Source organism: Hirundo rustica, chromosome Z (assembly GCF_015227805.2).
Source record: "Hirundo rustica isolate bHirRus1 chromosome Z, bHirRus1.pri.v3, whole genome shotgun sequence".
In the NCBI taxonomy this organism is placed as follows: Eukaryota; Metazoa; Chordata; class Aves; order Passeriformes; family Hirundinidae; genus Hirundo; species Hirundo rustica.
The window spans coordinates 21,610,089-21,637,836 of record NC_053488.1 but is presented as its reverse complement, the minus strand read 5'-3'; the positions used below and the strand labels follow the sequence as shown (position 1 = coordinate 21,637,836).

Here is a 27,748-nt window from a genome sequence, read left to right as displayed (position 1 = left end):
CAAAAGGTATCACATCTCATTCTTCGCATGCGCTTCAGCATTTTGCAGATTTTTCCTGCAACTCTTGCTGTGCTCCTGCAAAAAGCAGAGTGCGCTGCACCTGGGTCCAGGAAAGCCAAGTACAGTATGAGCACTTTGCTGGGTATAAAATCCCCTTCTGCCTCTAACCTCTAGGATCAGCTGACGAGGCCAGGGGAAGGCTGCTCCCACTGGGTGCTCTCATTCTGTCTCCTGTTGCCTCTGTGACTCTTTGGAGGCAGTGCAGAAGAGTCAGGGGTGCTCTTCCCCGTGCCAAAAGCGTTAACACACTTAGTCTTCCTGCAGAGCTGGATTTTCTCTGCTGGTTTCACATTGTTCCTCCTCATCTTGCCAGTGGTCCTTCTTCCTCCCTTGGGTGACCTCTGATCATTTGGAGGATCATCCCTCAATAAGTTTATCCCTCCCCAGGGATATGGCAGAGAAAGCTGTGAGCAGTGTAGATTAATGGGGTCAAGAGAGCAGCACCTCCTCCTCATCACCAACATCTCTGTCACAGCCTTGAGGACTATTTCCCCTGGTACCTGCAAACCGTCTCTGTCACTTCACCCCTCATTAGAAGCAGTGAGCTGCCCGAGGAGACGGTGAGCTTTGCACAGCCCAGCCCAAGGCAAGATGTCATGGAGGACCTCAGCAGAAAACATGGGACAAAGATCCCCGTGATACTTCCAGCAGCTGATAAACACAGTCCAGGCTCCCATTGCAAACTCTCCCCTCCCAGTCTGGCAGCAGCTGGGAGTGGAGAGTCATCCCTTGGTGATTTCCCCACCTCAGGAGGTAACTGTCCTTTCTCTTTCCCTGGCAGCCCCCCCAAAGGAGCCAGTGCTGATGTGCCGGTCCAACAACTACCCGAAGGGTTTCTACTGCAGCTGGCACCTTCCCACTCCTACGTACATCCCCAACTCCTTCAACATCTCTGTCATGTAAGTGTCTGGGAAGAAAGGGTGCAACAGGGTGAGTTTCAGTCCCTGCAGCCTAGAGCGGGTCTCAAGTAGTGCCATGAAGTCTTGGGGCAGTGGGTCTGACCTGTGCTGAGCCTATGGTATCAGTGTCCCAGATATGGGCACAGGGAAGGATTTTCTGGGGACATACAAACAGGATGTTTGGGACCAGGACTTTGTGCCAAAAAAGTTTCAATTTCCCTAGAAGGGACCAGTAAAGTCCCCATCTCCCAGGTCCCCTTTCCATGCTTCCCAAGACCATCCTCTCTGCACCAGTTGTCTGTAGTGGGTATTGTGCCCACTGGTTTTTGGCACATTTGGCACTTCCATGCCCTTTTCTGGTGTAAGCTGGTTGTTGTTGGGCAGCCGCAGTGTCTCTCACATAGAACTGGCCGTGGCATGGCATTGTTCCCTACCCGGAATCCGAGTTCTAGCACAGCCCTTTTGCAGGCTGATGCAATTTATTATCTTCTGAGGTTTGTGTCGCCGTCAGAAAGGAGACCTTGTTCCTCTCATGGGAGGGCCAGACCCAAACTCAACCCCAGCAGGGTCCCATTCCTTCCTTGGGGCCAGCATGAAGACATTCACTGAAGCCCCTGTGTAGGCTTGGGAGAAAACCTCATACACAGAAGCCCATACAATTCTCTGGCAGGAGGAAAGCAGCCCTTTGGCTGCATCAGGGGCTGGTGCATGGGGACTGTTCTCTTACTGCAGATGCAGAGCTGCACAATCTGCCTCCTTTCTCCAGAAGCTTGGGTGCATCCACAGGTAACAGCTCTTCTCTCCTCTGCTTTCCAGACACGGAACAAAAGACATGGTCTGTGAGAAGGATGCCATTCCCAAAAACAGGTGTCACATCAGATACCTCCAGCTCTTCTCGACAGTGAAGTACAAGGTGACTCTGACAGTCACGAATGCTCTGGGCAAAAACTTCACCACTCTCACCTTTGACGAGTTCGCCATAGGTAACTTCCACGGCAGCAGCTGGCCTCTCCAGGGCGGTGTTGGGGTTGGCTTGCTCTGCAGTGTCATCCGTCAAAAAGATGGGGCAGGGAAGGGACTGACTCTCCAAGTGGAGATTCTACCTATCCATGGAGATGGCGTCGGAGCCACTCCGCAATCCTCCCTGTGCCCCTCCCATTCTCAGGGCCCTGCCGGCCCACCTGAGCATCCTGGGGGAGCCAGGCAGGATGCCCACAGGCAGCCTCCCCGCTGGTCACATCCATGGCCTGGTGTCATGCGTGGCACCACCCCCATGGTTGCCGAGTTCTTCCCTGCTTGAGACACTGGGGAAGAAGCTGCCATGTATTAGGGCAGAGAGCTGTGGAAATTGTGAGGTCCAAATGGTGTTGCCATTCTTACCCCTCAGAGTGTCCCTAAAGAAGAGGTGTTTGTGCTGGAAGCAAAGTCATGGGAATTAGAATTGGAAGAGTAATTAAAATGTCTTATTCTCTTCTCTCCATCCTTAGGATAAAGCTCTCCTATAGTCAAGTTCCCCCCGCCTGTATCTAATAGTTTCTTAAAAACTCTATTCCATCTTTTGCACCTGTTCACTGCCCTGTCAGGACGGCAGATGCTGTGGAGTGTGGGACAGGGAGCAGCAGGCTCTGTGGGCTGTGGTGTCTGTGTCTTGGGCTGTGCAACAGGAATGCTTCCCAACCATTTCCAGACCCACAGCAGAGGTACTCCCCTGACTGTGAAGGGCAGGAGGGAACTGAGCAATCAGTGCCAAACACAGAAAAGCAGGGAGCTTTTGCCACCATCCAAAGCCAGATTACAACTGGTGCTGTGACATCCTCAAAGAACAGGAAAAATAGGAGAGAATGGCGTTCAGGAATACACTGAAAAACAGTTTTCTGGTTGCATGTGGCAATTACTGAACCCCAAAAGCAAATAAGCGGGTCATTGAAGTGCAGCCAGTGGTTAGTCTTTGCCATCAATGTGCTGTGCATCATAGCATGGGAAGCTGGAAGTGCTGGAGTGCAAGAAGAGGAGCTCCACTGCTATACCAGATTTTCCCTTTGTACCCCAAATCCTGGAAAATATCAAACAAGGCACCAGCTCTGAACAGAACAGGGGAATAACTTTGGAGTGGGGACTGTCCTGCCATGTGTCAGCAGCCGTGGTCCATACCTGAAGCTTGTGTTCGTCAGTGCATTGGGAATGCTGATAACAACTCAGAGAGCTTAGCAGGGAAGTGATGGAATTTCAGTCATTTGGGTGCCTTTAAATGGAAATTGTTGTGCTTGTGGAAGATACACTCCTTAAAAATGAAGGTAACCTCCAGCATGCATGGCCCAGGACAGCAATTAAACAACATTTTCCAAGTTCCTTGCATTCCCTCCTGCAGGAGTTCAGGGCACCCTCCTGTAACATTTGTATCCCACCCATGCCCTGCCTAGCTTCCCAAACATCTGGTCCTCCATCCAGCACACAAGAGCAGCTCCACTGGGGAAGCACACCCAGCTGCAAGTCTCGGGCATCCCAATACCAGCACAAAGCTGGATCCATCCCAGCAGTTTGAACTTGGCCCAGGTTGGAGCAGAGTCGGTGAGCAGAGGCCAGCACTGCCCCAGGCCAGCCCTTAGCATGGGTGTACTGTTGCTGCTTCTTGCATGAATGTCTGGAAGGGTGCAGGGTGCCTGGACACATCTCAGCACCGCTCTGAGAGGTCAGACCACCCGGCATCACCTGGCTCCAGGATGGCACTTGGGGAAGGGGTGATGGGCTGAGGCCAATAGGAGAGGCTGTGTCCTGCACCAGCCCACTCCCATAACCACTTCAGTGTCCAGTGGCCTTAAAATCTCCATATTCTGTACAACTGTGAAATTCTTCTCCTCAGGATTTGGTACAGGTGCTGTGCATCAGCAGCACAGACAGGGTGGTGACAGAGTGTTGAAGCAGGCAGTTACAGGCTTAGCAGATCATTACAGCATCTGCTGCTGCTGAACCACAGGCACCTACCCCCACTGGCTCAAGCCATCCTGGTGCCATCCTGGTGTTAGAACAAGTGCACTGCATTGCTGCGTTTTGCTAGGCGGTTTTGCTTCAGGTTGCCTGTGGTCCTCGCTGAAGCTTTAGCGTCTCTTCCAGCTCTCTTCTCTGCAGCTGCAATCCAGGACTGTGTCCCAGCATCCAGTTGGTTCTCTGGGGATATCAGCTGGCCCAATGAGCTCTCATCTAGGAGATTTTTCTGGGTTTCCCTTTGCTAGATGAAGGTTGGAAAACCTATGGCTCAGGGCAAAGCCGCTGCTTCGCCTCATTGAGAAAATGCTGAGTGGGAACATTGCAACATCTGCACACATCCTGCTAAAATGAAGAGACAGTGTCAGCCAGGACCTGTGTGATGCTTCTTCTGAAATCCCGGGGCTGTGGTTGTCAGAGCCTGCCAGGTGTTTTCCCTTCAGCCTAGAGAAAAACATCATCCCTTCTGCATGGAGGTTTAAGTACAGCCACGTAGCCCTGATCTCATGCCCTGCTGCGGACAGAGCAACCCGGAGCCAAGGAGAGAGCAGTGCAGGGCAGGCACCTGTCCCTCCCAGCACCATCTGAGCTGGGAGAAAACCCTCTCCTGGGTCAGACCACCCACCTGGGCTGGACAAGCACAAAAAGCCCCCTGGGAAGGAGTGACCTCCTCTGGTTTTGCTTCTTCACTCCTTTCTCTGTCCCTGGAGCCCCCAGCAGAAAATCCCCTCCCCAGCCACTTGGAAGATGGGCTCTAATTGAGTGGAAAATGACTGGTACTTTCTTTTGCTGTCCTGAGCCCATGCCTTGCTGGCAGCCGTGCCGTGCTAGTTGTTAGCAGCCAGCTAAGGGTCACTCTGCATTGTCATTTTCAGTGATGACTGGAAAAGCTTTTCCAGCCCTCTGGCCCCCATCTCCTGTTGGTAGGAGATCCAGACTGCCTTCCTCCTCATCTTGCTCCTGCAAATTGTTTTCATAATTACATCTTCTGCAAATGTATTGATATTAATAAAGGTGAGTGTGAGGAGGCCCTGCGGAACCCTACAGACATCAGGGCTGCAGCCCCAGGGAGGAGGAGGAGGTGGAAAAGGAGCTGTAGGTGGAAGAGGACCTTGAGGCAGATGACGGTGCTAGGGAGGAGTGAGGTGGTGTGTAAGGAGCTGCCACCTCCTTCGTCGTGGCTGGAACAGCATGGGGATATTTTTGGCCCACAGAACCACACCTTTGGCCCACAGAACCACACCTTCTTCACTCGTGTTTCAGCCCAAGAGCTGCTTTTTGTGTCCCCCAGGAAAGCCAGGACAGCAGCACCATACAGCAACACCGGCATCCTGCCTCAACCCCTTTCTCCTCATATGATCCAGGGGAAAAAAATACGAGAAGATGCACAGTATTAAAAGGAGGAAGGCAGCTTTGGATGGGGCCTTGCAGGTGTGGATACCTTCCTCAAATGTACTGCATATCCCTTGTGTGACCTTGGGAAGCTCACCTGATCCAACTCCAGCTCTTGGGTGACGGAAGATGCAGAGCATCTCAGAGAGGCTGCATGATGCCCATGTCTGTATGAAATTCAGAGTCTTTGAGCACAGGTATACAGTTGCCTAAGCAGAAGGTCAGTTCAATTCATACTACTTAGGGAGGCAGAATTAAATTACCTAGAGTGACATTTGGCTAAGACATGGAGTTTAATATCCCTCTGCTCATGGAAAATGCCAGGGGACATTTAATGGCCAAAAGGCATCCATTTTAGTACTTGTTGGAGAGACGGGATGGGTGACGGGCCGCTCCATGCCACAGGGTCTCAGCTGCCTTTCGAAACTGCCAGATTCATTTTGAGACATGTCTGACAACAGCCAGGGGCGATGGATAGCTGAAGACTCGCAGTTAAGGGTGAGCGTGCAGTGTGCAGTTAAGGAGAAGCTGCTTCCCGATGCTCTTGAACTTCGAGCCCTCGCTTAGACACAGTGGCCAAAAACCAAGCAGGAAGAGCTGTGAGTAGCCTCCTGGCCAAGTCCCCTTCCCAGGAATGTCTGATGATGCTCCCTCAGCTCTGCAGGATAATATTACATCTGGTTTTATAGCCGCTTAACCAGTACTCAGCCTAATGCCCATCATCCATTATTATTATTACTATTACTGCTTTTATTACGTTACTGCCTGCAGGCCCTCAGTGAGGACAGGGCTCTATTATGCTGGCTGATGTACAGCCAGACAGCCCCTGCCTCACCATGTGCAGGCTGAATGGAGGCAGACAAAGGCTGGGGAAGGAGGAGCACTCGTCCCTGTCTGCAGGGTATAAAGGACTCCTTCAAGGTCACATAGAAATTGGGAAGCTGGACTCCTGTGGGACCAGCCTGTCTCCCCTCACTCCTCAGCTGCCCCTTGTGGGACCAGCCCAGGTGTTTTCCATGATAAGGACAGGAGGATGAGGTCTGTCCTAAGAGACAGAGGTTTGGATCTCTCTGGTCCCCTCTCCTGGCTGTCTTGGAAGGACATTAAAGGAACAGTTTTGGCTTTGTGGTTTTAGAGGGGTTGGCCCTTCTGTGCTCTCTAGCCTGGGCAGGAATCCTGTAGTTGGAGGGACACATGAGGAGGTACCAGGGACTTTTGGTTTTCCTGTTAGCCTGCAGTGCTGTTTGAAGGCTGTTAGCAGCTGGGAACACACAATTGAAGCCAGGGCAGCCTTCCTCTGTGCACCAACAACAGTGTCTGACACGCAGGAGAGGGGCTAGGGGCCATATCCCTGCAAAATGGGCAGGTGACTCCCACCTCAGCATCAGGGCACGTTTTTTTCTGACTTCCTTTAACAGTCACAGTAGTATTTCTCATTGCTGCCCAAGCACATTTGCCATGCCCAACTGAATTTAATCATGCCTGGCATACTAAAAAACCAAGACCAGGTCCCCTGCATTACCCCAGAGAGTATCCACTGCATCCATCCCTACGCCAGCACTTTCCTTCCCACTTCCTCACTGCAGAGCTGCAGTTCACAGTCATCTGCATTCATTCAGCCAAACAGACTTTTGTTTTGCAAACCCATCTTGCTGAGCCAACACTGGATTTATACTTTTCCGTATGCGTTTGGACTCCAAGTCCCTGTCGATGGAAGCTGATGTCCAGCCCCAGCCCTGGGATTCAAAGGGAGTGGAGGAATTGCAGAGCCATCTGGAGTAGCTCAGCACAGCACGGCCCCAGCAAAACGTTCCTGCTGCTGAGGATAAAGAAGCTGTAAATGGAAAATTGTGCCCCATCCTGCCAGAGAGAGGAGTCTGTGGGAGTTGGGAGGTGGCACTAGGTACCTGGGGTCAGGCTCACCAGCTGAACCAGCCGCAGCCAGAGCCTCTGGATGCATCCTCCAAGCGTGAAGTGATATTGGAAGGAGGAAGCCATCCAGCCCTCCTTGCACCCATTGTGACAGAGGGGAGGTGGTGAAAGCCAGGGTGGTGGTGAAGATGATGGTGAAAAAGGACTGCAGCAGGATGTGTGCCAGGGTGCTCAGCAAGAGGAGGCTGGAGAGAGAGAGGCAGTGGTGGGCTATGTTGTGGGGGAGATGGGTCCCACCAAGGTAGTTGGGTTGTGGTTTCATTTCAGCAACCTCTCTGCCTCACCTGCAGACAGGAAAGTGTGTTCTCAAAGCATCACAGGCTGGTTTCTCCTGGCAGGAGCAAGCGGTGGCAGTGCAGGGACAGTTGCTGCGATGCCACCATCATTCTGGAGCAGAGGTGGTAGCAAGCAGCTCACACGTGACTCCACTCACAGCAGAGTGTCCACGCATCAGCTCCTGATCCTATCTGAGTGAGGGAAGGATGCCCTTCACACATAGGGCAGGGCTGCAGGCAGGCTCAGGTGGTGAGGGGGCTGCTCACTCACCGCCACCTCCTTCCTCCCTCAGGGTAAGCAAAGCCTACCAGCAGCAGGTGAACCCTGGAGTCAGCACGGAGAAGACATCCGACTGCAGGGCGGGAGCTCTGCCAGGCAGAGAGGGGCTCCCCACAGCTCCACCATCCCTCCTCCATCCTTGGGAGGGGAGTTTGATGCTGACATCTTGACAGGCTTCTGCTCAAGGTGGTCAGAGCCTGAGGACCATTGTTCTATCCAGAAATTTTCAGGTCAGGAGGAATCCACTTGCCTGCATGTGGACTTGGAAGGGGGTTAAGCGCCTTCCCAGGACATGAGGACTCATGTGTATTGCTATTCTTGGAGTGCACAGAGAGCCTTCATCCACCTCTGGCACAGCTGTGTGCCTAGCTCCATGTGTCCAGCTCCTTCCTGACCATGATTAAAGGACAAGCATAGGCGTACACAAATTTTTTTTTTTTTTTTTTTTTAGCTTTGCTGTTGCAATTGGGAGTTTGAGCTGTCAGGATTTGATCAAACCCTTGGCAAGGAGCAATGACTGCTCTGCAACAGGCAGTGACATTCATCACAGCCTGTCTGTGATGAGCTTCCGGCACTCTGGAAGAAGCAGCAACATCAAAGCACATTGCATAGCTCATAGCAAATTAATATTCACCTGAAGTACATGTCAGGTAGCAAGAAAATATCCCCATATCCCAAAAGCAGAGCAGGGCAGTGAAAGAGAGAGAGAGCTGGGGTGGAATGTGACCAGGGCAATCCTTCTCCCTTTAGTAAATATGATGTGCCAATGCTTTGAATCCTCAAAACACCAGCCCTAAACCCAAGGGACAAACTCTGCCACAGTATTGTAAGGTAAATAGGCTTGAATGTGTGTCAGACTCACAGAAATCAGCAGTTGCAAGGGAAGTGCAAGATTTGGCTTGGTGGGCTCCTCATCCTGATCCAATTAGCCTTGTGAAGGAGGAATGCTCTCTGCCCTGGCCCAGTTTCCATGTGTCTCCAGTGCCGTCACCTCCTTAATGGTGGTATTTTGAGCCAGGACAGCCATACCACTTAGCTGGACAACAAAAGGTGATTTGCATCTACTTAGTTTGGGGAAAGGATGCATGCTGGCTGCTCCTCTTGGAAAGCACTTGCTGCAAAGCCCAGCCAGCTTTGCCAAGGGGTATAAAGGAAGTATGCCACATGCGAAGCTTTGCCAACCACCCTCTTTTCTTCTCTTCCAGTAAAGCCAGACCCTCCAGAGAGTGTGGTGGCCAAACCCGTGCCCAATAACCCTCGAAGATTGGAGGTGTCGTGGCAAAACCCCTCATCGTGGCCTGACCCTGAATCTTTCCCACTGAAGTTCTTCCTGCGGTATCGTCCTCTCATCCTGGACCAGTGGCAACATGTGAGTGATGCTGCACTGCCTGGGATGCGAGAGAGAGGGGCAAGCTCGTGACTGGGAACAAGCCGCCTTATAAAAATGGGACAAAAAAGATGTATATTGACTGCCCAGGCAACCTGGACCTTGTTCTTCTCCTTCTCTTTCTTGCTGCTTTTCTCTTCCTCTCCATCTTTCTTGTAGCTCACACCCTTGCCTACAAATGGCTCTGCAGCCTCTCCCTGCTCCGCATTTTCATCCATGGCCCCTATCTACTTTCCATACATATGTTCTATATAAAACTTGCCAACAAGATGTAAAAGGCATTTAAAGTATAAATGTCACCACATTTAAATGTGCCTCTGCCACATTTAGATTTTGAACTGGAGATAAAATACCGCTCACCATAACTCAGAGCACAGTCACTGAGCAATTGCTGTGATGTTATCGTATTTCTTACTTTTATTTCTTGTTTTTTTTAAAAAAATAGTCAGTGAAATCCTTGGCAGCCTGGAGGACAGATTTCATTTGTTACTGCAGGAAGATAACAAACAGGGGTTTTTTTTTTTTGGTTTGTTGTTTTTTTTTTTTTTAACCTCTGTGTGCTGCTTTTATGCTCGAGTTGTGTAGGAAAGCATTCTGTGGCTGGAGAGGAAGATCCTGCCACTCTGGCATAGCTCATCCAGCATCCCTTCTGTGCCCAGGCTGGGCCAGTTGAAAGCCAGATAGGTGCTTTGCTTGATAAAGGATTTTGCTAAAAAAAGCCCCAAAAGTCAAATAAGAGGCAGCACTGGGTCCCTGGGCACCTGCATCAAAGACCCAAGAGGGATTTTCTTCCAGCCAGCACTTCCCAGGGAGAGAAACATGGGAGAGTGGATGAGAGGCTTTGCTCGTGGCTCTGCAAGGTGTCTTGTGACTTTTTGCATTTGCTTGGATTTTTTGAAACACAACACAGATTGTTGTGTTTCAGATTGTAGCATTTGCTGATGACTCTGAAAATCAGAGGGTTTTCCTGCTTACCTCTTTGCCCTTTGCTTCCTTCCTAGTAGTGGGAAAGCATCTGTGGAGCATCCAGAGTGGTTAGAAAGCATTGGTAGAATTTGGGTATTAGTTTTCTGTAGACTTTTTTTTTCATCTGGGGAAGAAATGCTCAAACTGTAGAAGCTGTGTAAAAAGGGGAAGATTTAGTGGGAACTGCCAAACACAACATGTTTTTTTTTCCCAAGGTGTGCAATTGTTGTGGGAAAAGTTGATGGTTTTATCCTGCCACAGCCTGATCCAGCCAAATACCCTGGCTTGCTCCCAAAAACTGTGAGGCAGCCACTAAGCTACCTCCTACCTCAACACCCTCAGAGTGGCTGGTCCCACCATCCATGGGTATGGGGAACCATAATTCCAGAGTCAAGCCATGCCAGTCCGCTCTGGAAGAGCCCTGAGGCGGTGGTGTGGCCGCTCCATCAGTGCCCTCTGGCAGGCAGTGATGGTGGGAAATACATGGAGGTGCTGGTGACACTGGTGGCAGGGCCACCCTAGTTGGAAAAGGCAGTTCTTGGACAGTAAAAAGTTAACTTCTTCTATATAAAAATACCTTGAGCTGCAGAGAGAGCTCAAGGTGCCAGATCTCCTGGTGGGTGTAACCAGGATGGCTGGGAATGGTTCATCTCCCAGCATTTTGGGAAGGCACAGCGGTCCTGGGTAGTGCTTTTGATCAATATCCCCTTGCACGAGACGGGTTCCTCATCACTGTTGAAGAAGAGTGTTTGGGGAATAATTTGCTCAGTGAGCAAGTGCAAGCATTCAGTAAGTGAGGTGCCAGCCTTGTTTTCTGACTCCCTGCCCTGCTGGCTGGGTAATGAAAAATCTGATTTGTGGATGATTTGAGGAAAACTGCCACTATTCATCAGATGAATTATTTGCGAAGCCTAATTCAATTGTTTCCCAAACACTGAAGAAAGCCAGCGCTGCAGCAGCTGGAGCTGCTCTGACCTCAGACCCCATTGGCACATTCAACCTCCTTTAGCGCAGCTGAGCACCCTGAAAATGCAGGTACCTAAAATTTACCTCACCAATGTCGGCATGCTTGGAGCATGGCCAAGCCCCCCTGCACTCTTTGTTTGACATATTACTTGTCGTCATTTGGAGGGTATCCCTGTTCCCCCAGACTGAGACAGAAAAGGGAAGGACACGGTTTGGAAGTTCCTAGTCTAGCTTATTTATCCCTCTTATCCTGCAGTGATGGTGTTGGGTCTCAGCTCAAAGGGACAATTACCCTGAGAAAGAATGAGGTGGTCACACGTGCCACGCTTGCATGGGAGTGCCTTAATTCTCGTGCAGGTGCAGGTCTCTTGTCACAAGCTGTCCCCCATCTTGGCTCTTGCCGTCCCCACTGGCTGTTGGCACAGAGGAACCCTTGTGTTAATGCCCCCACAACCTGCACACTGACAATGGGGCAGCTTGGAGCTCAGTAGGGAGAGGAGAAGTCCCTGCTGGCAGCCAGGAGGAGCTGGGTAACCTCATGTTCTGGCATGTCCCTGTCTGCCCAAGGTCCACAGACTGAGCCCTATCCCTGCCCCCTCATGGCAACCCACCTCTGCACCAGCCATGGATTTTAAGCATGTACTTGGCAGCCCTTTGGGAAGCCCAGCATCCCTGCAGGAGAAAACCCACAAAGGAGCATCAGAGGCTGCCCAGAGACAGAATATCCACGCAGGCCCTGCTCACACGTGGTGTGTCTTGGCAGGAGAAGCGGCTCCTCTTTCACCTCTCCACCTCCCGTTATCTTTGCAGGGTCTGATTTATGCACAGCACCTCGGCAGGCAGAACTGAATGAGCACTAATAGGATCAGATGGATGTCGCGCTGTCGAATACCATAGGGCCTGATTCAATCAGCATCTGCTTTCTTCCAGGCTCTTCCTTTCAGGATTTTAATAATGCCAGGGCTTGGCACCAGAAGATGAAGCCATCTGTGGCGGGAGCAGTGGATCTTGTCGAGACTGCCACTTTGTGAGCCGGCCATAAATGCAGTTTCCCCTCCACCAGAGAAAATCCGGTGATGCCTGGCCCAAGCATCCCACACCATGAAGCAGCCTCTGGGGAGAACACCTCATCCCCTTCCCAGCGCTTTGCAAATTGGGTTTGAGCCCCAGCATATCATTTGCAATCCCTTTCCCCTGCTCAGCAGCACCCTTCCACCCAGACCACTTAGCAGCTCTCATGTTGCAGTTTGCTCTGGGAAGCACGGTGATGTGCTCTGGGAATTATTATTGTGGAGGGATGATGATGATGATGATGATGATGTGTTTCCACATGGGCATGCAGTGAAGCGTGTGCTGGATTGTGCCACCTCACAGCAGCTCCCTTGAACCTGGGCACAAGTATTTCACAGCTGTTGAGGATGCAGCCATGTCACATCGTGTCACGTCATGTGGCCAAAGACTCCCCTCCACCCCACCAGCACTGAGCTCACTCTGAAACTCAAGCAACTTTAAATTCACACCCCTCCCTTTCTGGAAGAGAGGCTGATGGTTTCTCTGCTGCCAGAAGAGAGATGGATATTTGTGGCCTAAACACAGGTTTTTTATTCTCTCCTTTTGGCAAAATCTCCCCTTCTGTCTCCTAAATATAAAACATTAAATGTTTAGGGTATCCTTTATTTTTCTCCCGCTTTTAAGTTTGTAATTCAAGCCAGATTAGTGTGGTTTCCTCTTCTGTTTTATAGCCCCGTCCTGGCCCCAAGCGAGCTCTCCTAATGCTCTCAGATGTTCCTCTAATGGCTTACCTAGGCTGGAACTGATACCCTTTCCTAATGGATTGCTAATAGCCTGTTTCTGGTTTTACAGGCTCCTTCAGTTAACTCACAGCAGCAGTGATTGCCGCACTCTCACATGCGATCTCCCTGCGAGCACATCTGCACGCTCACCCCTACATGCAGGCGGGTCCAGACACTATCCTGAGCATCTCTGGGGAGCCATGGGCAGGTCTTGCACCCAATTTGCTCCCCTCCCATGACATTTTCGGGAGCAGGATCTCTGCCCCACCACACCCCCCCCCACCCCCCCCACCTTTTTGCAGCTTTTGGAGGGAGATCACGTGTGCTGAGCACTTGCCAGCTCAATGCACATCCCAGGAATGTGGCAAGGCTCAAGAAGGTATTTCTTATGCAGCGTCAGAGCTGGTGGCCAGACCGAGGGAGGATTTCCTACTGTGGGTTGCCAGCAATTTGCAGATGCCGTCGTGAAGTCTAATTGAACCCATTGGCCGCGCTGACAACATGAAATGTTAACGAACCGTGAGGCGGGCTGCGCCTCAGATCTTGAGATTTGCAGTAAAAGGTCATGAGATATTTAAAGCTAATAATGTGGTTGGGTTCTCTCCTTCCTCTTTTGCATTGGAAGCATTAGGGCCACGTTCGTGAGCATTTGCAAAGGCTGGAAGTGTCCTTCCCTGGAAGTGCAAGCAGGAGAGCTCCCACCATCAGGATTTTTAGAGCTGGGGCAAAAAAAAAAACGAAACCAACCCACTCGGACATCTGTGCCTCCTCTGATCCAGGCAAATGATGGGACTTTGGGGACAGGAATGGAAAGTTTGTGGATATTGCCAAATACTTAGTGTTGGGTTTGTTGGTGCAAGGATGGCATTGTCCTCTGGACTGACCTCCCTCATCCATATTGGAAGTGGCTGACAGGTTGGGCTCAGGCTCGTCTTCCAGGGCAAAGCAGCATTTTTTGGTCGGAGGGGTGAATCTCACATGCTGTCCCTGGAAGTTCCTGCCTTGGAGCAGCCTGAAATAGCCTGAAAGTGTGAGCTAATGCATATATCCCGTCTGTGATGGGCAAGGAGAGGGACGGAACAAGCTGGGTAGGAAGGCAGTTGGTGCCACTGCCCGTCACAGCAGCGTCCCTGCCTGCACGGTGGCAGTGTCACTTTGCAGCAGGAATGCCTCTTTTTGCTCGTATGCATCCCCCTGTGCCTCTGCTGCTCTGCCTGCACTCCCCCTCTTTGCGAGGCAGGGAGGTCACCCTGAGCAAGCTGGGTTACAACTTCACGCCTGGTAGCTTTTATTGCGGCATTTCTCTCCCTTCCCCTCCTGGCTGCAAAGTCAGTGATTAAAAAAGAAGGGGGGAAAATCCAAAGAATTAATAGGTGGGAGCAAAATATTGAGGCTGTAATAGTGTCACTCACAGCTAAGTGCGGGGCAGGCAGGGTTGGAGCAGAGAGTTTCTCAGAGGAGGGTGGGGGTGGGAAATGCCCAGAAATCACCTTTTCTGGGACAGAGCAGGTTCAGGACCCTTGGCTGGCATTTCTGGGAGCACTCAGCCCCCTTGGAAACTGCTGGTGACGTGAAAGTACTGAGCACCTGGCAGCTGTAAAGAGCAGCAGAGCCCACAGAGCATGCAACTCACCAGTGCATGTCCTCACCTGCATGCTCACACATACAAGCAGGTAGGAAGGTGCTGACAAGCCTGACTTTCCCTGGCCACATGCAAACCACACCGAGCAGGTGTCTGTGTTTTGCCATGCCCATGCACAAGCTGCTTTCACTCTGTATCAGCATGGTGAAGGCATCTGCAGGCAGCATATGCCAGTGCCGGCCGGGTTAGAGTTCTTGCTGAATGCTCTCCGCACCCTTGATCCCATCTTCCCCACAGCCACAAGCAAAAGCGACCTCTGACAGTTGTCACTTGGCAGGAGGGGACCAGCACATCTGGAGTCACTGCAAAGCTCATGGCAGTTCAGTGGCAGGATCTAGCCCTTGCTGTGGGGAAAACTGGCTGTGAAATAGAGCCCACTGGGGTGTCCCCTCCCAGTTCCAATTTCCCTCATCATCCAGTATAACTCGAGTCACATCCAGAGGAGGAGGCTGCAAGGATGCCAGATGTTTGGCAGAGCCAGGTTGTTCTCTTAGAAGGGATTTCTTCCCATGTGCGCTGTGGGTAGCAAAGGCTGTTGTGTGCACATGAGCTTCACCTTACAATAGCCAGAGAGGGTGCTCCTTTTATTCTGGGGAAGGCAGACTCATCTAGGCTTGGTACAACACCTGGAACAGGTGCATGCTCACTGTCTTGTCACGCACACAGGTAGTGCATCCCTGCCTTGGGACAGAGGGTTGCCAGTCCTTGTCCCCATACGGACAGTGACCGCCCCTATCCCACTCTAGGAGCTGCACTGTAAAGCAGGAGGTGTGAAGGAATGGAAAACAGAGCTACTGCTGCCACAGGGGAGCCAGCAAACACATTTTCAAGTGGGGTGTAGAAAAGGAGGTATCTGATTCTACTTCTCCCCCTGCACCTCCTTTCAACATACACCAGCCCTCAGCCCAGCTGTCAGGGCAGAGAAGGGTGGGGTTTTCTTCCCTGCCCCATCCCCTTCCAAAGGCCATCTGGGCTGCCGACCTGCCTGTGCATCCCCCTGTTCACAAGTAATTGCTCCCTGGTCACCCTGGACCAGGAGCAGAGACTGGAACAAAGCACTGTGACTTTTTTTACTGCCAGGGCACCTGGCAGTGGGAGGCTGGGGGCCATGGAAGCAGGATGAGGTGAGCTCAGAGGGGATAACATCTTCCTTATCTCCTGCTGTGCTGAGCACTGGGAGGCAGGGACACCAGTCTGCAGGCAGGGACTCGAAGGAGGGCACGCATGGGTTGGGCCATGTATGGCTGCTGTGGATCTCCCCAGGCCTCCAGCACATGCAGGGTGGAGCAGCTAGGACAGAGGGAAAGACAAGTGGCAGACAGTCCTCCCCTCAGCCTGCCCTAAGTGTCTGTCCCTGTCCCATCAACGTGGCACTGGCCCATGTGCTCATCCTGGCGCTTGGGACCATAGGTGGGCACTCAGCAGCTCCATAATCTTTCCAAACAGGAATATGGGAGTATGTGACCATGGCAGGGAATGGGATCCCAGCCCATGCTGTCCTCAGCAAGCTGTCACCCGAATTACTAGGTTCAAGGGGTCTTTTTATTTCTTTCTCCTCTCCCTCTCTCTCTCTCTTTCTCTCTCTCTCTCTTCTTTTTCTTTCTTTCTCTCTTTTTTTTTTTTTTTTTTTTTTTTTTTTTTGGTTTGTTTTGGGTTTTTATTGAGGTTTTTTTGTTTGTTTATTTGTTTGTTTGGAATTTTTGTTTGTTTGCGGGGTTTGTCTTTATTTTTGTTTTTGTTTTCTTTGTTGGTTTTTGTTTGGGTTTTTGATTGTTTGAGTTTGTTTTTTGCAATGCTAACAGCTCTGCATTGCACTGGCTACTGATCCTTCATTAATCTGGGCAGCACTTCACAGCCAGTCAGAGTGACTTTTGGCAGGTGCACAAAGGCAGGCAGCGACACGCAAACCACCACCCCAGCCAAAAAAATTACCATGCACACCCTTCCTCCATCTTTTGTCTCTGTGTGGTGAGGACATGGATTAAGGAATTTCTTCTTCTGCCTTTGATGCTGTGTGTCTACCCATCTCCCCACAGCCTCCTCAGTCTGTCTTCCACCAGTTCTGTCTCTCCCTCTCTGTGCCCAACTGGACCCAATCTCCATGTGCTTTCTCATTTGTTGTGGCACTTCTGTGTTGGGTCATGGCCACCTACCCAGTGGCTTCCTCCCCACCAAGACAAATGCTGGCTGTGTCCGTGGCTGCCCAGCTCAGAAGTTCTGCACCCAGAAGTTGTATGTGTGGGGAGAGATGGATGATATCATCTGTGCTTTCTCTTTTTACCTGCTGTGTAAAACAGAGCTTAGGGCAACATCCTCTCAGGTCCTACAAGGAAGATCCTCCAGTCTAGGTCCTGGGGGACACTCCCCCTGCCCAGGCAAGGCACAGGTTTAACCCCATTGTTCCTGTGACACCCCACCTACACTCAGCCGCTGCTTGGTTGTGGGTGGGAAGAGGCAGGAATTGCTCCCAAAGGAGAGATGGGAGGGATCTTGGGATGGAGAAAATGCTCCTGATGGGAAAGCAGCCTGGCCAGGTCATCAGGACTTTAGTACGGCTGGCCTGCCTGCAGCCTGCTTGGTGCAGGTCCCAGGAAGGAGCCAGGGGGTTCAGTCTTGGACAGAGTAATACACCAGCTGGGTAAGCCCAGCATCTTTCAGAGCCCTGTCCTCATTTTCCAATTCCAAGCCATACCCTGGCCAGCACAGAGCAAGTCAGCAGGGGGTTGGCAGTTCCCCCTGTGAGGTTTCATTTCACTTCACATTAGGAATTAATTTATCTTGATTCCCTTGGCATTGCCATCCACATTGGTGGAGGCCACCAAAGCACTCCCAAGGTCCGGGGGGCAGACAGAGTCTCACTGTGCCACTGCGCTGCAGGGAGGTGCCCTGCCTAGCAGAACACATGATTCACAGCCTGGTGGATCTCCTGCCTACCCACCCTGATGTGCCTGGGCTCCCAGTGGCTGAGGGGGAAACCAGTCAGGCCTGCATCCAGATGTGCTCCAGATGTGGGGCTCAAGTCGGGTGGCAGGAGCAGCTGGGAATGAAGAGCCCAAGGGTTCTGATGTTCTGGGCAGAAGGCTGGGTGCTGGCCCTGGAAATGAGAATAGGGAAGGAAAGGCTTTCACGTGGAGCAAAATAGCAGAAATGCCCCTCCTCCTGTTGGGAATCCCTCCCGAGTGACAGTAAAAGCCTGGAGGGGGCTGCAGTTTTCATGCCGAAGGGATTACATCTGTGCAGCACACAAGGGACTGGAAAAGGGATGGTTCTTGCTCAGGATGGGTTCCTGCTTTTAAGGCACTCCTGCAAGCCATGGGGTGACGGCACTTGAGTCCTTCTGTCCTTCCCTCCTTCCTGACCAGGCAGAAGTTTGGATCTTTCTCCTGTCATTGAGCTGTTGCTGCTCCCCAGGACAGTGTAATTCTGTGCCTGACCTTCTCCTGGGTAGCTGGGGAGATGTGGAGGACCCCACATGTGTAGCACCATGAAGCTGCCCCACCCATGATGTGATGCTTGCTCTTCTCGAGCCCCTGGCTGGGCACTGGTGCTCACAGATGGGCTGTGTCAGTCCCGCACCACCCCTCATCCTGCCGCATCGTTATTAGAAATGCGTCTGGGCAGGGTGCAGGGCAGACAAGGGGTGCCCTGTGTGCCTACCATGCCATGCACAGCGGTGCACGGGGATTCTCAGATGGGCAGCATGTTGATCCTCCATCTCAGAGATGGGTGGAGGGCAGCATCCCACTTAGCCTCTGCCAGATACTCCTGCCCTGGTCACTTGGATGCTGAGCCCTGCCCCTCTGTCAGCCCCGTGTGTTTGCTCACTGGGGTCCGTGCCATCAGGGTGCATTTCAGCTGAGCACCTGCCTCCCTCTGTCCCAGAGCCAAGCTCCAAGTGGATCAGAGATCCCCTGGAGGGTTAAATGGGGTTACACCATAGCACTTTGCAGCACACAGGACGGCAGGGTCTTCTATGGCTCAGACAGCAGTGACAATTGGATAGCGGGAATGGTTTCTAGGAAGGACGTCTGGACACAACTTGATACTTGTCCAAGGGCCCAGCTGGAGGGATACAAGCCAAAACAATGGGATGCCAGCAGGCACAGGAGCAGGCTGGCCAGAGGTGTTGCTGGTGGGGAAACCTCCTCCCAGCACTGGCAGTGGTGCCCTGAAAGCGTGTACGTGTCCGAGGGAGCCCGCACACACATCTGCTAGTTTCTGGTGACCTCTAGAGGAAGCTGGTCCACTCTGATGCTGTGAGTTTGGGAGTGGAACCACGTCTCTAGACTTTTAGTATCGCTGCAGCTGGAGCAACTCCCTCCCCTTCCATCCCTGTCTTGGGCTTGTGCCTCTGCCCACTATGCCCCAGTACTTCCAAAAGTGCTGGAAAAGCCTTGTTATCGTCTTTCAGCCGAGCTAAATATACTGATTGCCTTACACCTCCCAGGGGCTCCTCTAACCACCCTTCTCTCTCTACTGCTGCCCTCAGGTCGAGCTGTCAGATGGGACATCACACACCATCACTGACGCTTACGCTGGCAAGGAGTACATCATCCAGGTGGCAGCCAAAGACAACGACATCGGCACGTGGAGTGACTGGAGTGTGGCTGTTCATGCCACCCCCTGGACAGAGGAGCCCAAGCATCTCACCACAGAGGCCCAGATCACAGGTAAGAGCCTCCTCCCAGTACAAACAGGCTTCATTCAGGAGGAGCTGAGGGTTCTAGGCTGAGGGATCTCCTCTTTGGCTACAGGCAAGTTTTGTACACAGCCAAGGATAATCCCCAAACACCCGTGGAGCTGCAGCACTTCACCCTGCACTTTCCCCTCACCTGTGGCCCTGTCAGCAGGTACAACCGTGGCCTGAGGAATACTGACTCAGCTCACCTGGGTCCAGCATCCTTCTCACCAGGATACTTGGGGCAGGACATTGAGGCTGGCCATTATTGTTGTATTATAGTTGTTGTGGTGGTTGTGTTTGCTGTTCCCTGGAGTGCTGTCTTCTTCCAGCCCTCCCTCCCCTCTCCAGTCCTACTCCCTGCACACCTCTGACCCTCCACAATGGCTCAAAGGGATGCCAATTCAAAATAAAAGCCACCAAGTTAACAAGTCTGTTTCTAGGAAAGAGCTGGGACTGTGTCCAAATGAGTGTTATCAGCCCTCCATTTCCCAGAAAGGATGGAGCAGACCCTGCACTGGCTTCCTTGACTCCTATGCAGAGAAACCCCCCTTCTCAAAACAGCACCTGGTAGAGCACCTGGATATTCAGGCAGCAGTGGGGATTTGCAGCCCCTCCACCATTCCCAGGTGGTTAAACCCCCAGAAGGAGTGCTGGAACACCTTGCAGCAGCACTGCTGTTGGCATTTTGGTTTTGCTTCTATTCTCACCTGTGTTGTGCTAAATGGAAATGCCCCTTGCAGTGTCACCTGCCCACTCCATGTGCAGGCACACCTGTGTCCCTCACACCCCTGTTCCTCGCACACGCATCCCTGTGCGTGCAGCCTGGTGCAGCCAGGCATGGCTGATAGGGGACACCCCAGCTCCAATGCCAAACCCCGCTGTGACGCCTCAACCGAGTCTGAAAGATGTGAGACAGACTCTGTGGTCCCCAGCAGGCATCCCAGACGGTCTGGCCAGAGACATGCTGGGGCCATCTGGATGTGACCAAAGCTGCTCCAGCCTGACTGCGCATCCAAGCACTCCCTGCAATCCTGCAGCCCTCTGCAGGCACAGACAATCTATCTGGTGCAGTACAAAGCAGGACAAACCCTGTGAGCCAGCCCAGTAGATGCAGCCTGCTGTGTCTGGCATGTTCTGTGGGCAAAGGATGCTCTCGGCTGAGCACTGGTGGCTCATTGTGGCTTCTTAGCTGAAACTCCCACAGAGCTGGTGCATAGAGTGGCCCAGCTGGTCAGGATGGGGATGAGAAGGATGCCCAGCTCTGCCTGATGGCAGAAACATCTCCAAGCAGTAGGTCCACTGTCACAGCCAGGAAAGTCTCATGAACACACCACCCCTTGGATCATCCCAGCCCTCCACCTCAGCCCTAGAGTGGTATAGCACTGAAAAGGGCCATTTGGGACCCGGTCCTAGCCCCACCAGCAGGAAATCAGGGCTGCTTCTAGGGGGTGAATCCCAGGGCGCCCAGCTCCCCTCACCATTCACTCTCCTTCCTTGCAGAGACAACAAGTGCTAGCACGTCCTCTTTCATGGCACCACCCACCACCAAGATCTGTGACAAGGGGGCCATGGTGGGCAGCGGGGCCATGGCAGTTTGTTGGACAGCTGGACTGGTCGTGGCTGCCTATAGTGTCCTCTTTATTTAGTGAGTATCTCCCAAATCAGAGGCATAAGATGCAGGAGGTGGGTGCTGGGGTTGTGACCCTCAGGGCTCTAATGTGGTTGGGAAGGGGATGTTCCAGCCAGACTGTGGGTGAAGGGCATTGAGAACGAGTCATTTGCGTTTTTCTTGCAGTTTTGTAATTGCACCAAGTCTGACTGCTTTTCCAGATGGATATTTGACTGGAGATCTCAAAAATGGCTTTTCAAGCAAAGCTGGCAAAGCGGTCAGTCTTTGATGTCTTGTTCTCAGCAGCCCTTTCCCATCCTCTCTGCTGACATTTTTAAGAGGCAAAGGAACCACATGGAAATCTAAGACCTTTGCTTAGTGATGAAAGAAAAATTGTCCAAGATCAAAAAATTCAGATTGCATCTCAAAAATGTCCTTAATTTGGCTTAGAATGGAGCTGGCAGCCTGGAAAGCCACAAAATGACCCTCTCCTCTACAGACCAGGGCTGCTGTCTCATGGGTGTCACACCCAAATGCCCTTTCACTGTCCCCTTATTTCCCAAGGGACAGGAATGGATCCTGGAAGCAGCCACACGTGTCACCTTTGGGAGATAAAGGATATGCCACCCATCCTTTGGTGCCCAAAGAGGCCCGTTGTCGGCACAGGGGGTTCTTTGTTCCCCTCTGACAGTGTGATCTCACGTGTGACACTAATGGTGGCAAGCAGCCAGGGCCCAGCCCTGGGAGGGGGAGGTGGAAATGAAGCGTTTGGGTACCTGGGAGAAATTTCCCCTGTGGAAAAAGGCCAGATTCTGCTCGGTGTGTCCCAACGGTGACTGGGCACAGCTGAGTTTGGGGCGAGACCGTGACCTTTCTGCTCCCTGCTCGCAGATCTCCATCCGTCCATCCACCGCAGCCCAGCGCAGACGCCTCCCCACCGCCCCCGCCGCCACCGCCCCCGCCGCCCCGCTCCCGGGTTGAGTCTCTTAGCTCTTCGATTTTGCACACACCGAGGACGTATCACGCTTCTCGCCGTCACTTCGGAGGAGGACAGAGCTGCTGCCGTCCCCTGGGGAGCCGCCAAAACCTCTCCCAGCCCGGAGTGAGGAGACACATCTCCGCGCCCCTCGCCTCAGCCGAGTGAAGCCAGCCCGGGCCCCGCGCCGCAGCTGAGGGTCCCGCTCATACAGCTCAACCCCCCCACGCCAAAGACGTGCCCGCCGCCCGCGCGGCAGCGCACCGAGAAAAGGGGATATGAAAACGGGGGGGTGGTGAGGGGAATGATGCTCCAAGCTGTGTACCCCCTTATGGCAAAAGGGGGGTCCCCCAAGGACTGGACTCGCTCCCCTGAGCTCTCGACCGTGTGGCGAAGCTGGAGGGGTGCATGGATCGGGGAGGGGGGTGGTGGAGGGGGGAACGGGTGGCTTTCACAAGTGCGATGAGGAGCAGGGAGCTGGCAGGGTTTTAATGGAACAAAAGAAAAAAAAAAAAAAAAAAAAAAAAAGGGAAGTGGAACACCGATAAAACCCTCCTGCCCTTTGCAAGCGCCTGGGAGAGCTGTCCCTCCACCTCCCCCTCCACAGCACCCTGCAGGACCCTTCGCCACCCCCAACCCCACCCCAACATCGCCCCCAAACTTTTAACAGTGTTGGATACAGGGAATCACCCCCACTGATGTCTTTGTCTCATTCTCCAACAAAAGCAGAATAGCTCTGCTGTTGCCTTTAGAGCTGGAGCCCTGCAGACCTGTGCCCCATTGTCCCTCGATGTCCCTGGCTGTCCCCAGCTGTCCCGTGCCTGCTCTGCTCTCCTCCCCATCCTGCCCGAAGTCCTGTTTTGTAAAGACACCTCCTCTTGGCCCTGCCTGGACCCAAGTGCAGTATTTAATACCGTACGTCCTAGTATTCCCACTGTTGACATGCTGTATTTGAATTTTTTATAGATGTATATATATAAAAAAAACAAAAAAGAATCAAAAAAAAAAGTAATAGAGGGGATAAAACTAAGCTCACAGAGACAACGCACACACGCGCGCGCACACACACACACACACCCCCCCCACACACACACACCAGGAGAGACTGTCTTCATTAAATGTTCATTTCATGATGACTGGCGGCTCTGGGTGTTATTTCCCTTCCATCTGGAGAGGGTGGTTTCAGCTGCCTGTTTCTGTGCGTGGTGCTGGCTGAATTGGGGAAGGTAACGGGAACAGCGTTGAGGGGACACACACACCCCCTGGAGCCTGCTCTGGCATTTGAGACCATAGCTCCGTCTTCCCAGAGGGGTGGGAGACCCAAAAGCTGGCCTTCAGGACATCCTGAGAAGGTGCAAGGGGGATGCCCAGCCTGGAGACTCCTGGTGAGGGAGAAGAGATGGTTGTCACCACCCCATATGGCACTCGTGTTGTGATGGGCAAGTGCCACAACTCCCCATTCAGGGGCCCTGGAGGGTCCCGTGTGTCCTCAAGCCCTGGCTGCCCCCTGACATCTCTCGGGCAGGCAGGAGGATGGAGATCTGCCTGTGCCCCACTGCAGCCTGGAGGCTGGAGGCGTCAGGTAGTCACAACTAATGCACTTCTCATGTCTGATTAATAATTTCATGTTAGGAAAATGTCACTGGCCCAGATGCTCTGAATTAAACTTCTGTCAGGGCATGGCTCACAGGGACCCAGTGTGGGGACAGTGGATGCAGCAAAGTACATTGTTGGAGTCTGTCCCTATGTGCCTTCCTTGTGGGCACCACCTGGAGCAGAAGCAACGTCCAGGGGGAGAAGCCCAGTTTTTGAGAAAGTTAACCCTCTGGTGCCCCAGCTAAGTCTCTACAGCAGGGAGATGTGTGTGTGCCTGGCTAGCTGGGTGGCTGGATTAATGGGTGCACATATGCGAGGGGTGGCTGGATGAGTGAGTGGGTGGAAGGAAGGATGGAGGTGAAGGAGCCACAGCCTTGGCTCTGCAAAGCCTGAAGGCCGCACCAAGCTGGTCACATGCTCCCGCCAGGCACTTGCTGCGATTCGAACAATGTTGGGGCTTTATTTAGGGAAGAGCTCAGTCAGATGCAGACCTGTCTCTGGCTCGGCCATGCTGGCGGCAGCGCTGACTTGGTTCACTAGTTAATGTTCCATTACCAGACAACATGCCTCCATCATTTATTAATGTTTCATTAGTGTTAAAAACATCTGGTAATTAATTATGCACTAATTATGGATTCACAGTGCTAAAAGCTGGGGTGATCTACCATAGCAGATGGCTCTTTGGGGCAGGGGGAAGGGACAGCTCTTAGCAGAGATGAAATGTCAGGCCCAGCCCTTGCCAGGGGGAACCATCCCAGACAGACAGCTTGCCTTCATCTCCTCCCAGGATTTCCGTAGCTGGTCCAGAGGCATGCTGTCTCAGATTATTAAGCAGAAGAAACCTGCCCCTCTGAAGCTGTTTCAGGGACCAAGGGAGTGGTGCTTCCACTGCTCAGGGCAGCTGTGTAAGAAGCCATCTGAGAGCAGTGGCTTTCACACAGAGGCATCGTCCAGCACCTGGAGCTGGTACTCGGCTTTCCGCCGGCTCCAGGATGCCGTTTGTCAGCCCCTCCGTGGTGCCTGGCCATGTTAAGCAGCAGTCTATAAAGCAAGGGGTGTCGTAAAAGCCCACTCATTAAGTGCCCCAGGAATATTACGTACAGATGTGCAGAGATGTTTCAAACTGGGGAAGGTCCCAAGGGAGCATCCCTGCCAAGCAGAAAATCCATCCACTTAGCGGTATAAATCCATACAGGAAGAAAGAGGGAATTACAATCCTCAGAGAGACCTGTGCATCACATAACCTGAAATCCAATACATCACCCGGGTGCAATGGGTCCCTGCATCTTCCCAGCACATATGTGGCAGTAAATTCCACCTTAGGTGTTGTTTTGGGCTGTTGCTGATGTGAGAGCAGCCTTGCACGGAGCTCCCCAGGCTCTGCAAGAGGGATCAGAAGTGTGACTGGAAAGCAGGAACTATTTCCTGGACCTGAAACCTTGGAGGAAGCAGAAACCCCCCCACTGTTTGAGCAAGGGGCTGAACAGCAGAATGGGACCGAATGACTGCACCTCCTGCATCCTTCTCTTAGGCGGGTGCTAGCAGAGACCTCATTCTCCCTAGTCAGAAAATCTACTGGCTCCCACACTAGCCTCCCAGGAGCCTGGATTTCCCAGGGGATAACAACCAGCTTATTTATCACAAGTTAGACTGACAGGAATGCGTTGTGTGGCCTGTGATGGGGTGACATGCTCTGGGGAATGAAGGAGGAGCAGTGAGCGCTGTGTTGTGCGTTTCAGCTCTGGCAGAGTTTCAGTCCGGCACAGTCACAGGTGAGAATGGGGAATGAAAGCAGCCTCAGCTGCTGAGAAAGCACACACATAGCTGCACTGCCAGACCCAAGCTGAGAGCTTGCTGGCCTGGGTGGAAATATCAGGTAAAATCTCTTGAGCCAGTTGGCAGAGGAGAGCTGCTGCTTATTTGCACAGGGGTAGACCTGGTCCTCCAGGGGCAGATACCCTTGTCCCTCACAACAAATGGGAGAAGTGTCAGGTGGAGGTGAAAGCAGTAGGAGCTGGTGGAAAGGCGGTCTCCGGGATGCAAGTGTGAAGAGCAGCATCTGTGAGGGATGAGAATATAAACAGAGTCAGCTTGACTTAGAGAAGCCCAGACTCTCCCCATCCTCAATCTGCAGTAGTGTCAAGTCCAGCAAATACAAGAGCCCAGCCCAAAGCACTGGGTATTGATTCAGAAAAAGCTTATGTCTCCTGTACAGAGCTTATGTCTCCTGTACATTGGATGCCTTTGGCAGATTATATCCTCCCTTGCACGGCTTTCTTCCCAGTGGCAGGAGGGGTAGCTCAGGCAACAAAGTCCCACCATGAGGAAAATCTCTTCTCTGACATCTTTGGTGCCAGAATGAGGCCAGGAGCTTTGAATTAATCAGCCACCACCACACAGAGAAGCAGATGGAGCTGCAGGTGCAGACTCTGGAGGTAAAAACAGCCTTGAGCACACTCACAATGCTGCAGGACAGAGGTTTGTAGCAACAAGAGGTGACAGATGGCCACAGCAGACCTCAAATGACAGTCTTGGACTATCTTATTTGTTGGTGGCTTCAGAAAAGGGCTTGACTGACCTCCAGAAGAGACTTCCTGTTGTCTGAAAAGCCTCCAAGCAGTGATGCATTTCTTCCTTGTGTCCAACCTGACTGGCTCAATGTCTGTCCTGGCATTGTGTCCCTGGTAACCAGATACTTCTGCTTGCAGCCTAATGCCCTCCCTCCCCGCTAGATCAGCCCTGAAACCTCCTCACTGCCCAGATGGGCAGCTCCCACCTCTGTTTTCCCATCTCCCACCACTGTGCCAGTGCTACAACCTCCCTGCTCACTTCCAGTCTGCCCCAGCCCCCTCCCTGATCTGGCCAGGGTGACACACATGGATTATGTGCTCACAGCGTCCTAAACCTCCCTACAGGCAGACACAGCAGCCAAGCACAGCCCACCCAGCTCAGCTGCAGCACGGAGACCAGACCACACCAGGGTCCTCTAATAAGCAATTGACTCTTTTTTTCCTCCCTTTCAAGAAAAAGCCAAGCATTAATTTGGCTTCTGCCACTCTGTTTATCTAATAGCATCGCTGATTGATTGTCTTATTTATAACCCAGATCCGGTGTCTGGGCTGCTTGCGGAGACGGAGTGATTGATGGAAAGAAGACAGCCAGAAAGGGACTTAATGGAGCCATGTGGCTGAGCAGCGGAGTAGTGGCTTAGGCATGAAATGAAAAGTGTCTCCCACAAGTCTGGGCTCCTCTCCTCCTTTCCTGCGTGGTTCCCAGGGAAGCTGCTAAGTGCTGGGAGAGAGCAGCATGCTCCCTACACCCTGCCAAAAGCAATCAGGGACCATACTCAGGTCTCCTCCAGCAGCCTGGCCAAGGGGACACAGCCAACAGGGACTTGGACTGCTTCCTGAGAAGGCGTCATAGAGTCTCTGGGAAGGTCTCCCCCTTCCAGGATGGAAGGGATGGTTGAAAGGTGTGAGGCAGCCTGAACCCTGCCCAGCCACCAGCCTGCTGTCAGGATGCCTGTCCTGCCAGCTGGAAATCAGGTCCCTGCACAAACACATGGTGCAGAGCAAAGCATTTCCCAGAGTGCCCTCCTGCCGGTTGGCAGCCTCTTCCAGAGGTCTCAGTTTTGTCCAAAGCTGGACTGAGATAATTATACGTTCCCCAGGGAGTTTCTCTGTTTCTCACACCCAGCAGTCACAAACCCCAGAAGCCCCACGTGTGGATTATCCCATGGAGAAAAACGCTGCCATAAAGCACCAACAAATGGGGGAGGAGATGGAGGCCCAGGAGGTGACATGTCATCATTCAGGGTCATGTTGTGGGTGTGTGACAGCCTGGATATGTCTCAAGCCTCTAGCCTGAAAATTCACCCCAGAGCAGCCTGTCCCCAGCTGCAGGATCAAGTCGTGGTCAGGATATGGCTGAGAATTCCAAGTCCCCAGGAAGGCACTTGGCTTTCATCTGAGCCAGAACTAAACCCTCATCTTGTCCATAAAGATCAGTTTGGGAAGAAAAAACCAACATACTGGTTCAGTCAAAATATTTAATCACTGTTTAATGGTCTTTATTTCATGTCTGATTGTAACAGATAATCTAACATGAGGCTCAAGCAAAGCCAAACACGGTTGTTTCATTATGAAGGACCCCATCAGCCAGCTTTGACGTGGCCAAACCCCACTCCTTTCCTTTTCTTGTTTTTGTTCCTTTATTTTTTTCCCATATCTGAAATCTGAGGAAAACTAAAGCAATTTCATGAACACCGCTGTTTCAATGGACTGGAAGAAACCATCCAGGAGACCCGTCTCCA

At 52.3% G+C, this 27,748-nt stretch overlaps 1 protein-coding gene across 5 annotated transcripts in view; it reads left to right on the top strand.

Moving 5' to 3' along the window:
- Positions 1–22,945, top strand: part of CNTFR (ciliary neurotrophic factor receptor) — a 203,099-nt gene extending 180,154 nt beyond the window's left edge. For all 5 annotated transcript variants that reach the window (XM_040090114.2, XM_040090115.2, XM_058424077.1 and 2 more), the window contains 6 exons: positions 842–959; positions 1,776–1,942; positions 9,026–9,189; positions 19,064–19,244; positions 20,756–20,900; positions 21,756–22,945. In XM_040090114.2, coding sequence (XP_039946048.1) covers positions 842–959; positions 1,776–1,942; positions 9,026–9,189; positions 19,064–19,244; positions 20,756–20,900; position 21,756 — 776 coding nt within the window. In that variant the 3' untranslated portion in view covers positions 21,757–22,945. The remainder of the gene's footprint in view (positions 1–841; positions 960–1,775; positions 1,943–9,025; positions 9,190–19,063; positions 19,245–20,755; positions 20,901–21,755) is intronic.
- Positions 22,946–27,748: the final 4,803 nt, after the last annotated feature.